General features: G+C 51.2%; 1 protein-coding gene across 1 annotated transcript; it reads left to right on the plus strand.

Annotated features, from left to right (window-relative positions):
* The first annotated feature begins 3,814 nt into the window (after positions 1 to 3,814).
* On the plus strand, positions 3,815 to 11,160 carry DYNLL2 (dynein light chain LC8-type 2). Its single transcript, XM_028093015.2, has 3 exons — positions 3,815 to 4,107; positions 6,977 to 7,115; positions 9,047 to 11,160. Exons 2-3 carry the CDS (start codon positions 6,984 to 6,986, stop codon positions 9,182 to 9,184), a joined length of 270 nt encoding a protein of 89 aa, XP_027948816.1. The 5' UTR covers positions 3,815 to 4,107; positions 6,977 to 6,983; the 3' UTR covers positions 9,185 to 11,160.
* The last annotated feature ends 580 nt before the right edge of the window (positions 11,161 to 11,740 follow it).

An 11,740-nucleotide genomic window follows, 5' to 3' on the forward strand; every position in this document is an offset into this window, starting at 1 on the left:
AATCACATGAACAAAGGTGTGGAATCTGGGTGTGGGGGAAACCACAGGCAGTAGCTGGGTGTTACTAGAGCACAACGAGGGAGATGGGAAGTGTGGGGAGAGAAGGTGGGGTGGGGAGATGTGGAGGGTGAGATGGGGGAGGTAAGTTATGGGAAAGAGCAGTCTTTTTTTTCTGAGCAGAGAAGAGGGAAGTGCCTGGGAGATTTGTATTTTAGATAGATCACTCTGTGTGGATTGGGGAGGAGCCGCCAGGATTGCAGGCCGGGAACCAACTAGAAGAGATGATGAGTTCCCCATGCAGGGTATTCACAATGAAAGGGGACGGGGGCTGGAAAAATAGTCAAGAGCTGAGTGATGACAGACATGGGGTGGGTGAAGGGGTTCACAGGTTTTTGACTTGGTCCCTGGGTGGATAATGGGGCCGTGAACTGAGGTAAGAAATATAAGGAAGGGAAACAAGTCTGGAAAAGAAATGTTGATGACGGCTAATGTTTATTAATCATTTCTATGGACCAGCCATCATGCCAAGAGTTTTTAATGCATTTTCTCATAACTATGAAATAGGTATTATTCTTGATTGATACACGAGGAAAATGAAATTTTGAGATGACGAATAGCTTGACCAGTTCTGCACAGCTGGTAGAGTGGTGGAAAGAGGTTCAAACCCAGGCATTCTGGCCCCAGGGCCAATGGTCCTAATGACTAGGCTTTATATGTATGTATGTGAAGAGTCTAAGGAGTCTGTGGGACACCCACAGTAAAGAGGGCTAAGAATTAGGGGGGCCATCAGGACTCAGATTATGGTAAAAAACCATGAATGTGGATGAAACTACTTAAGTTGAACAGTGACCAAAGCACAGTGCCCTGGGGAACTCTTAGTTTAAAGAAGGAGGGGGAGGGTAAGGAGCCTGCAGAGAAGACAAGAACGAAAGTTCACTCTGATTTTTATTTATTTATTTTTAAAGATTTTTTATTTATTTATTTGACAGAGAGAGAGAGAGCGAGAGCAGGAACACAAGCAGGGGGAGTGGGAGGGGGAGAAGCAGGCTTCCCGCCGAGCAGGGAGCCTGATGCCATGCGGGGCTCAATCCCAGGACCCTGGGATCATGACCTGAACCGAAGGCAGCCGCTTAACCGACTGAGCCACCCAGGTGCCCCTCACTCTGATTTTTAAATCTGAAGACATGGTTCTGCCATCTGGGCAACAGATAACTGGGCAATCACGGGTGTGTAGTGGCATCAAATAAAAAGGTCTGCCAAGTTAAGCTGACATATTAATGACAACAGTTATTACGTTGCACAGTGATTACCCTAAACAGTAAGCATTTCACATAAATAGCCGTAATTACTATAGCACGTTTCCCTAACTGTGTCCTGTGGAATAGTAGTTCCCGGAGAGGTTAATAAATGTTTGCATCAAAAAGGGCTTCAGAATCAGGTAAGTTTACAAAATGCTGGTATAATTCAGGTAGAGAGCCAACCCCCCGGTTTACACTTTTTTCTTTTCTCTGTTAGGAGGTGGGATAGAGGGATGGCTAAGAGTATAGGCCCAGGGAACAGAGAGCCTGGGGCTGACACCTGCATTGACAAAAGCAGGGTAATCTTGGGCAAGTTACTGAACTTCTCTAAGGCAGTTTCCACATCTGTACCAGAAGACAGTAATACCTATTCACTGCGATTGTTCTAGATTTAAATGCAACAATACATTGAAAACAATTAGACTAGAGCCTGGCACAGTATTAATTATTATCTATAAACCATACTATTATTAGCAAGTCTTCCTGACATCCCAGAGCCTTAAGTCTTTCTCACACATATTTCACACACATGCGGACACCCACATTTCTTAAAAGTCAAAGCCTTTGTTCTGATGCCTATGAGTTGAAGTTCTCTGTGCCCTTACCTCCACCCCACCATCTCCCAGGACTGGGAATGACCAAACACTTGCTACTCTAGGCAATGGGGCCAGGGAGAGGGAGGATCTTTATGCCAGCAGTATGGCCTTGGAAGGGCCACCACTAGTTCAGTCACCTTTATGCACAGTTGAAAAAAAGTATGCATCTTTTGGGTGAACACTGGCCTGTACCAGGGCACACAGCTTAGCAAGTGAAGTGCAGGCTATATTTTAGCTGCCACTTGCTCTTTAGGCTGAATGTCATTGTATAGTGAACAACCTGCACAACCATACATGGCAGTTCTGACCTTCAGGCCATAGAATGGGCTGGAAGCTAATGACCACTGGAGAAAGAGGGTACAAGTTCTCTTCCCAGTAGTCCATGATACCAGCTCTCCACAAGCCTTAAGGTGATCAAGTATCCTTCATCTCCTCCCTCTCACCCAGATGTGCCCCGCCCCCCATTCATTCACACAGAGGCTGACATCAGAATACCCTGGGCGTGAGGGGATACATCAAGGCTTGTCTGTTTCTCTGGAATGCCAACTGAGGCTGGGAGATGACAGAGCTGTGGAAAGCAGAAGTGGGAGGGCATGATTTTCCAGGTTTCCCCTGACACATAATGAATATTAAATTATAATGCTCCACACCAGAGCAGACCACGGCCAGAGCAAGTCCGACTTCCTGACCAAAGTTTGGGGCAATGAGGGGAAAATGATGGGAAGGGGAGCTTCTTAATCCTCACTGTGTGGCCCAAATGCGTGGCTCCCTATAAAGATTCTCACCACCCCTTCAGGTAGACACTTCCTTTGTGAAACAGAGGGGAAGATAAAGGCAGACTTATCCTGTTCTCTGGAGGTGGGTGAGGTAGAGTGGAAGGCAGGCCCTCTCCTCAAGTTCACAGGCATTTACACACACTCCCACAGAGCCTCTTCAGCCACCAGAGGGGCCACTGCCTAGAAGCACCACTTTTCAGCCTAGAAGCCCAGACCAGGCCTGACCTGCGGTGATCTGGGGAGGGCTCTGCCCCCTCTGTGCTTTGGTTCTCTCCTCTGTAAGGTGAGGAATATGGATGGGCTGAATTTTAAGTTTCCTCACAGCTCTGCCAGACTACAGTTCGCTCTTCTTGGGGGTTCTAGGCACTCCCCGACAGGTCTTGACCAACCAGAAATGGCTTACTCTCACCTCTACTCCAGGAACCTGCGTGCCAAAGACCAACCTCCCTTCTCACAACTGTGCTTAGGGTCTGCCTCCATATTGCTCTTGATGATAAACAGCAGCTGGGGCTCCAGCTGGGAGTTGAGGTCCTGTGGCCTTGAGACTCGGGAACAAAGGCTGAGCTGCTGTGGGGAAGGGACTTTTCCTGAATATAAGGGGAGGGGAGCCCTGGGGCTGTTTATGCCTTTACCTCTCCATAGAGCTGGCTGTTCCGCTCCTTCCAACAGATCTGGGGGTAGGGAAGGGGTGTCCTGTCTTTTCCTCTGAGGCTGATGACTTCACCTCCTTTCCCTTCCTCTTCCTCAGGTTAGGATCTCTACCTTCCCCATCTACTCCCAGGGTCTGAAATCTCCATCCCTCTCTCTCCCTTTATTCTTCTTGGCATTGGGGTCTTTACACCCCTCCCTCTCTCTAAGCCTCGCCTCCTTATTCCTTTTTAGGCCTGCCTCCTAGCCCTGGGTGGAGGGGTCTGCATTCTCCTCCTTTCTCTTAAGGCCCCATCTCCCTCCCCCCACCCTTTCCCGCTCCCCCTCCCTCCGCCCCGAGGCATTGTGGGAGGAAACAAGATGTGGGGCGAGAGCGGCGCGGGGAGAAGCCCGCAGTGCGGGGCCGGGCGGGCGCAGCCAATGGGGAGCGCGGACGGCGGCGCGCGCGGCGGGGGGGCGGGGGCGGGGCGCTATTTCAGGGGGGGCCGCGCGTCGGCCGTGCTCAGCGGCAGAGCGGAGCGGAGCAGCGAGGCGCCAGCGAGGAGCAGGCGGGCTGGCCGGCGGGCGCGAGGCGGAGCGCGGGCGGCCGGGGAAGCTCGAAGGGCGGACGGCGGCGGCGAGCGATCGGCCCGGGGCCGCGGGAGCCGGAGACCGCGGCGGCGGCTGCTGCTGCTGCTGCTGCTGCTGCTGCTGCAGGAGGAGCCGAGGGGACACCGCCCCTGCCCGCGCCCTGCCTCAGGCCATCGCTGTTGCTCCCCCGGGGCCCCGCGCGGACTAGCCTCCGTGAAGGTGAGCGGTCGGTGGAGGCGTCCCCCGGGCGGCGGCCCGCGCCGGTAGCGTGCAGCCCCACGCGCGGGGCCCAGCTCCGAGGCCCGGAGCAGAGCTGGCCTCGGCGTGACGCCCTCGGCGCCCCTCCTTCCCAGGGCTGCGCCACCCTGTGCCCTCGCGACCCTCGGGCGCGGCCGGAGGGCCCGGGCTGCGGAGGCGCGGCTCCCCGCCTCCTCCCCGCGCCCCCCCCCCCGCCCTCCCGGGAGTCTCCCTGCGCTGCGTGGAGGCCTCTGGTGTTCGGGGCCGAGGGAGAGGGGGTGGAGAGGGCTCGGGCGTGACGCGGCGCCTCCTGCCGCCGCCACCCTCTGGGGCGTCCTTCCTGCAGCGAGGACGCCCAGTCACTCCGGCGCTGCTCCAGGCCGGGCGGGGGAGGGCGGCTGACCCACTGGGGCGGAGGTTGGGGGGAGGATGCTTTCTCATGCCCGAGGTGCTGGCCTTTGGGGGCCGCAGCTCTCCGGAGGATGGCATGGTGGAGGGATGAGCCCCCTTGGAGATCTCAGGGGAGGAAATACCAGCATTTGTGTGTGTTGGGGGCTGGGGAGGGTGGTCCAGGTCTTTCGGAGACTTGGCCTTTCCTGTCGCAAAACCGGGGATAGGGGATGGGGAGCTGTCCTGGAGTGCCCTCTTCGCTTTTTCAAAGAGCCCCTGGCTTTTAACTGAGGAGCTGGCCTGGGGCCTTCTGGTCACCTTTTGTCGGAGGCCCAGGTTCCTTGCTTTTTTGTCCCAGGAGGGAGGTGGGTAGGCCAGGCACCTCCTCATCCTTTTCTCACTGGCACCTTGGACAGGGCAGGTTGGGGCTAGGCCTCAGCCCTCAGACGCCTGGGGGCCCAGGGGTGAAGAATCGTAGCATTGTAGTCACAAGACCGACGTTATGTAACCGCAGGCTCTCTGCTACTAGAGAGTAAGGTGGCTTTTAATTACTGTGACAAAGTTGTTCCTTTGGACTTTGGGGATGAGGCGGTGGAGCAGGTGAGCTTGCTGGGAAAACCGGTGCCAATTTCATGCTTTAACTTCACAGTCTCTAACCAGGCCCCACCCCCACCCTTGCGTTTGTAAACAGTGCCCCCTTCTGAGTGGTAACCTGGAATAGGCCACCAGGTGACACTAGTTTTCTTCAAATATAAAGAGCCTTATAATAATCAGAACATTCTTCGTCTTCTGCTGTTGTATATCTTTTCAAACTCATTGAAGTTTCCCCATTTATCTTATTTCAACTATCCGTTTTTATAAAATGAAGAATGTTGCTTTGCCCAAGGTCATGTAGGTAGCCAGTCAGGCCTTGAACAGGGTTCTCCTGACCTTTTCCTCAGCACCTGGTGGTGCTCACATACTCTTTGAAGCTCTGACTTTTCCTCGTAGGGGTGTGGGGTCAGATTTTGCTGGTCCGCTAACCCTTTCCTCTGACAGTCTCTGCTGAAGTAGAACCAGCCCTGTTTAGTTTGAAGTGCCTTAGGTGCGGTCAGGGGCTGTGTGGCTGGCAGCTGGCATGTATGCTTCCTTTGCATCTGGTGGAGGCTAAAGGAGTAATCGTGAGTTTTGCTTCCCTTTCAGTCCACCCAGTACACAGGCTAGTGTGGACACAGAGATCAGCGTGGCCTGGAATGGTACCAGGGATCTCTTCTTGAGCAGGCAGGCCTCCTGTGTAGCCTCAATATCAGACAGGGCTGGAATGACGACATCTTTTGTCTACTGGGCTGGGTGACAGAGTCCTCTTTTTGGGGGGGGTGTGGGGGATCAGTGTGATGGGAATGTGGTCAAGGACAGAGGATTGGTTTTTGCAGCTCATCTCTTCTGTTCACGCAAAGCACTCACATGCTATAGACTGCCAGGCAGGTTCTGACCAGCCTTCTTGGGATTCCTGTCATCCCAGGAACGGACCATGCAAGGTCTACCCCAGAATTCTGGTTGCTGTAGGATGTGAATGCCAAGGCTTAGATAGCAGGGATATGAAACGGGGCTGTTAAAATAATTCCTCACCTTTTGTTATCTCTGTCACTGCTGGGCCTTGACAACCTTTTTCTGTGAAAGGCCGAATAGTAAATATTTTAGGCTTTACAGGCCTTGCATTGTCTTGCAACTACTCAACTCTGCCATTGTTGACTGTTCTGTAAAACTTTACAGAAACAGGTGGTGGGCTGAATCAGGCCAACAGACCTCAGTGTAGATTGTCCTTGTTTGCAGATGTTTTCATATAACCTTAATCCTTACAACAACCCCTGATAGAGAGCTATCTTCATTGCTAAAATGGAAGTAATGAATGCAGTAAGGCTGAGTGACTTGTCCAAGACTACAAGAGTTCATAGTCAGGACCAGAAGTCAGGCCTACTGATTCTAGTCCATCTTCTTTCCACTGTGTTACCAGTGATGCAATAATGGTCATTAAATCAAGAGCTTATTGTGTTCAGGTGTTAAGGCCACCTGGTTTGCCCTCAGTAACCCTGTAGTCTCCATTTCAAGGTGATGATATGAAAGCACAAAGGGTAACTTGCCCAAGGACACAGTTAATAGGTGATAATATTGTAATATTTTGGCAATTGGTGCTATTTAAAATATCAGAGATAAATTTAGAGTTGGGAAAACCTTATTTTACAAATGATAAAAGTTGATGGCTTATTGTCTTTTTTTCCTATCTACCTTGTATTTCTCAGGTTTGGGGACCAGGTCTTTGCTAAAAGCTTAGGACCTCCCTCTTCTAATAATGCCTCATGTCTGTTTTCTGTTGTCATCACCTTCTGTACTCTGTTCTCCCACTGAGGCTCCACACTCAGCTGCTAATGTTCGTTGCATAGCGTATGGGGTTGTCAGTTTGACCTCTCTGCTTCTTCTGCAGTGTCACGATGTCTGACCGGAAGGCAGTGATCAAGAACGCAGACATGTCTGAGGACATGCAACAGGATGCTGTCGACTGCGCCACGCAGGCTATGGAGAAGTACAACATAGAGAAGGACATTGCTGCCTATATCAAGAAGGTGCGCCAAGAATGCTGTGGCTTTAGGCTAGGGGTAGGAATGGGCATCTGAGCTGTGCCCCGGGGAGATCTGAACTGAGGGCTTAGGAAAGCAGGTATAGTCCACGCAAACAAAACCCATGAGCTTGCAAAGCAGACAAATTAGGGAGTGATTCTTGCCAAAGCATTCACCTTAGGAGTTCTTAATAGGAACTCTGCTGAGGTGTGCTTATGTGTGTGTCTGTGTGTGTGTGTGTGTTTATAGATAATTATGTGACTGCAAGGCATTGGGGAGAGAAGCTTAGTATCAAATGTAACTAGCTCAATTCAGAACTATTCAAAATGTAGATCAAGGATAATTGAACAGATAATATAAGATCATATACAAGTTTTTCAAGGAACTGCATCATTTAAAGTGGGGTATCCCTATAATAATCCCTATCATATAGGAAGTTTTCTTTCTCTTGAAAAGGACTCAGGTACTATATCATCTCTTTCTCCCCACCTTCTTAATGGTGGGCTTGAATATATAATTTGCTAAAAATGGATGAGCAATATTGGGGTAATAGGTTTAGTCCCTGAAAAATTCCTGAGCGAATGGATGAATGAATATGGTTAACACAGGAAGCCGCTGAGCTAGAAGTGAGAAGTAGTACCAGGGCCTCTGATTCCCAGTCAGAATCCATGTCTGCTGGTGTCATAATCCTAGTCTTTGATGTTTTCAGCCCTAGTATCCCAAAAGGGATGCCTAAGTGTAGTGGTTTTCTGGTCCACAGAGGTGGTAGGGCATCCTTAAATTTTACAGATCTGCTTTCCTACTTGGGCGGGGTGGGATGAGAAGAGGAAACTCGAGTCCTGAGAGACTATCTGTATAAGGAGCCAGTGGGTGAAGAGCCAGCTGGGGGTGCTGGCTCCTTGCTGAGTGATGCCTTATCTGTCCTGTACAGGGAGGAGGATCCAGAATCATGGACTCTGAGTCAGGAGAATCCTTAGATTATATCTGGCCTAGCTTCTTTGTTTTGCTGATGGGGAAAATGAGAACCAGGGCAGTGACCAGGGCTGTCCTATGTTTCAGAGTCTTGAGAGTCAGCATTAGGGCTGGATTTGGTGACCCATCCCCTTCCCACTGTTCCCTAATACCTCTTGGAGTCCCTTGGTGTAGGGGGCAGTGAGGAGGCCAAACAAGTTGTAAGTTAAGAACCTGGGGGACAGTCCCAGGGTTGGCAGCTTTGCTGGGTCCATGGTGGAGGTCTCTTGCATGGCGGGGTGCATCTACTGAGCCATCTGTTTCCTGCTGGATCTATGGAGTGACCGGGAACTGCCTGTCTGATTAGGTCATAAGGATTTCCTAGGTTGCTTTGATGCTGAACTTGTGCCCCTGAGAGAAGTGAGGGAATTGCCTTGATCTCATGGCCGATGTCCTTGTTCTGCTGTTTATAGCCCACACAGTACCTGGCACACAAGAGTGCCTTTAACGTTGACTTACAAAGAACCGCTTCCTGGTACTCCTGATGTTTGGCTCTAGGGTCTTGGTTCGTGGCATTTGGAAATGCTGGTTTAGTAATGTAGGAGGCAGCAGGTGGCAAGTCGGGGAGGCTCTCCTCTGTTTTCCTCATGCTGTGTGACACTGAAGTGGTCTCTTATGCCCTGGGCTTTCCTGACTCCTTTGCTAAAGAATCACAGGGTGGACTACGGAGTAGGGTAGCTAGGAGGAGGAGGAGAGATAATCGGGGTGTAAAGTGCTAGAGAGAAATAATGGAGCCTTTGCGGTGTTCCATTATTAATGAAGGAAGGAGTTGTCCTAGCCAGCCTTAACCTGAGCTCCTGAGGTTTGGGGAGCTGAGGCTGTGAGCTAGGGGTGGGGTGGGGGGGGTGATAACTAAATTAATCAGATTCCTAATCTTCCAATTGTCCTAATCACCTTTTCTTCTCTCTCTTTTATTCTTTTTTTAGGAATTTGACAAGAAATATAACCCTACCTGGCATTGTATCGTGGGCCGAAATTTTGGCAGCTATGTTACACACGAGACAAAGCACTTCATCTATTTTTACTTGGGTCAAGTTGCAATCCTCCTGTTCAAGTCCGGCTAGGAGGCCGCAGTGGAGGTGTCCGTGGCGGCGGCAGCGATGGCAGGCAGGCGGCGTTGCTGGGACTGTTTTGCACCGGGGCCAGCATCAGGATGTCCTCTCCAATGGCTGTGCTACTGCATGGACTGTATACTCGATTTCATGTGTATGTCGCAGTAAACAAAACCAAACTTCTTTCTGTTTAGTTGCCTGGGGAAGAAGGCTGCTTTATGTTTATTTTTCAAGACTTCAGAATCTTTTCTTTGGTTGTATTGCACTAGGAAATCTCTCCCACCCCTCCCTCTTCTCTTTCTCTCCCTACGTAAACTAAAAAAAAGCCCTCAACGAAGCCTGTAAGACTAGGAGGGCAGGGGGAGAGCAGTCGGTTTCTGGAGGCAGAACTCAAACTGTGCAGCCACCTCCTGGTGGTGGGTGCTGCTTTGGAAGGGCCAGGGAGGCTGCTGGGGGGCAGCATAAGGCTTGGCAAGGAGAGAGGGATAGGAAGGAGGCTAGGGGGATTGATCTCTAGTACCAGGGAGAATATTCCACTGAACTGTGATTCCACGACTTGGGGCAGAGGGTGGGGTGGGGGTGGATTCTTTTGAGGGGCCCTGAGACGTGTTTGTCTGTGGTGTGTGGGAGTGGGGAGCAGACTTGTCTTGCTGTCTTTGTCAGAAGAGTTTCTAAGTAAGGGCTGTGTCTTTGTGGATTACCTTCTTCTATTCTTCCTGCCAGAGCTCATGCTAGGAGGATGTTGGGGGTAGGATTAGCTTGATTTTTCTTCTATTCATTCTTCTCTCCTTCTGTCTGCTCCCTGCTTAGCCCTTGGTTTTCTCATTCCTCTGGAGTTCTCTTAGAGCAGCCCCTGTTAGTTGGCTGGCAAGGGAATTTCTGGTGACTGTAGTTCCTTAGTTAAGTCTTAGCAATCAAACCAAATCAGTGTCTCCCTTGATTCTCGTGTGTGTGTGTGTGTGTGTGTGTGTGTGTGTGTGTGTGTGTGTGTGTGTGTGTGTGTGTGTCGGTTTGGGATAGAGGGGAGGGAGGGGCAGGGCAGTGTGGAATCTCTAGGGTGTATGGGTAGATAGGCTGCATGGTTAGTTCTAATTGGGCCTTTATGTTAATCTCTGGGGGGTGTCTGTTTTGGGGGTGAAGACAGTTGTCAACCCCCCTCCCCCCCCACGCATCTGGCCCAGACACTGCTTGCCCTATGGCTGTCTGTTCCCCAGAAGGCTTTGGGAGGATAGCCCATGAGGAGATGGCCATGATGCCATCTGCCCTGGAACTGATTCTTAGTGGAGAGGGAAAGTGACTTTGTGGGTGGTTGCAGTCCTTATGGGAGGTGGGGATGGAAGTGATAAAGGGCTGCAAGGACCTTTGGAGGAACTTTGGAGGGGATTAGTCTTGCAGTGGTGAAGCCAGGTATCAGGACGTGAGCAGGGCCGCTAGTGGGAGGAGATTCCAAGGAGAGTGCAGGGGGAAATCTTGTCTGTTGATCAAACAGGGATGGGGGTGGGGGGGTCATTGCTGACAGGGCTGCTGATTCTTGTAAATTGCATCTAAAACTCTCATTGTAGGGTTGGCACTGTGGGAGGGGGGTGGTTGGGATCCAGCTCATTCTTACTTCTTTTTTTTTTTTTTTCCTCTGAGTCCATCCTTGGGGCTGGTGGGGAGGCAGGAGAATTCCCCCTCCCCAAGCCTTTAGTGTGTGCCGAGCTTTCTTTTTGATGCTGACAGGGGAGGGTGGGTACTGGGATGGTGAGTGAGTTCCCCATATCAAACCCTTCAGTGGGCACAAGATTGAGTGCTTGGTTTTAGGTTTCATTTTTTTATGAATGTCCAAATCTGTGTTTCCCCCTGCCTTCCCAGACTTGTGTGGCCAGTTGGAAATGTCTGGTTTGTGTTCATCTCTCCCTCATTTCTGGAGCAGGGGCTGAGACCCCACCACATCTCCTATGCTCTGCATCCATGCCTCTTTTGGACATTAAAGGTCGATTGATGCACTTCTGAGCTGTTTGGGTTTTTTGGAGGGGAGGGGAGTCCAAAGGGCTGCCCTGGTGACAGTGGTGCCACACATGGGTGGGGGTAGAGGGTAGGGTGGAGTGGAATGGGGGCTGAAGAGAAGATCAGGCAAAGAGAGACTGATGGGCTTGAATCAGGTCTTATTTGTAGGGTCTAGTCTGAGGCCCCTTAATTGGGAAAATGAGCCAGCAGTACTCACCCACAAGGCTTTCTAGGTCCCTTGTTGGAGATGGCCAGCTGAGCCACATTTGGGGTTTTTGGTATAGCACATGTTGCCTTCCCTGTTTTCCAGCCCCAGGTCCAGATGGCAGTTTTCCAGCTGCTGTCTTGGACCTGGAGGAGCTTAGCTTCTTAGAACCTTTGGCCAAGGAGCTCGTAGCCCTCCTGTTCTTCCTTCTGTGCTTCCCTGAGGCCTGTACACTATCAGCTAAGTGGCTGTAGCCACTTAGAAATGGAGAAGTGGGGGATCTTTAGATCTTTAGAAACCTGAGTGATTCTCTGGCTCCTGCATTATCCCACTTGGGGGCTCCTGCCCCCACACACCTGAAGAGATGGGCAGTA

This window comes from Eumetopias jubatus, unplaced genomic scaffold (genome assembly GCF_037043125.1).
Source record: "Eumetopias jubatus isolate StellerSeaLion01/CBP00866 unplaced genomic scaffold, mEumJub1_p1.0 scaffold_10, whole genome shotgun sequence".
NCBI classification, from domain to species: Eukaryota; Metazoa; Chordata; class Mammalia; order Carnivora; family Otariidae; genus Eumetopias; species Eumetopias jubatus.

Bases quoted from the DNA above. Each gene is read 5' to 3' on its own strand.
- DYNLL2 (XM_028093015.2), top strand. From the start codon at position 6,984: ATGTCTGACCGGAAGGCAGTGATCAAGAACGCAGACATGTCTGAGGAC. The intron at 7,116-9,046 runs GTGCGCCAAGAA...TTCTTTTTTTAG, and splicing joins TTGCTGCCTATATCAAGAAG to GAATTTGACAAGAAATATAA.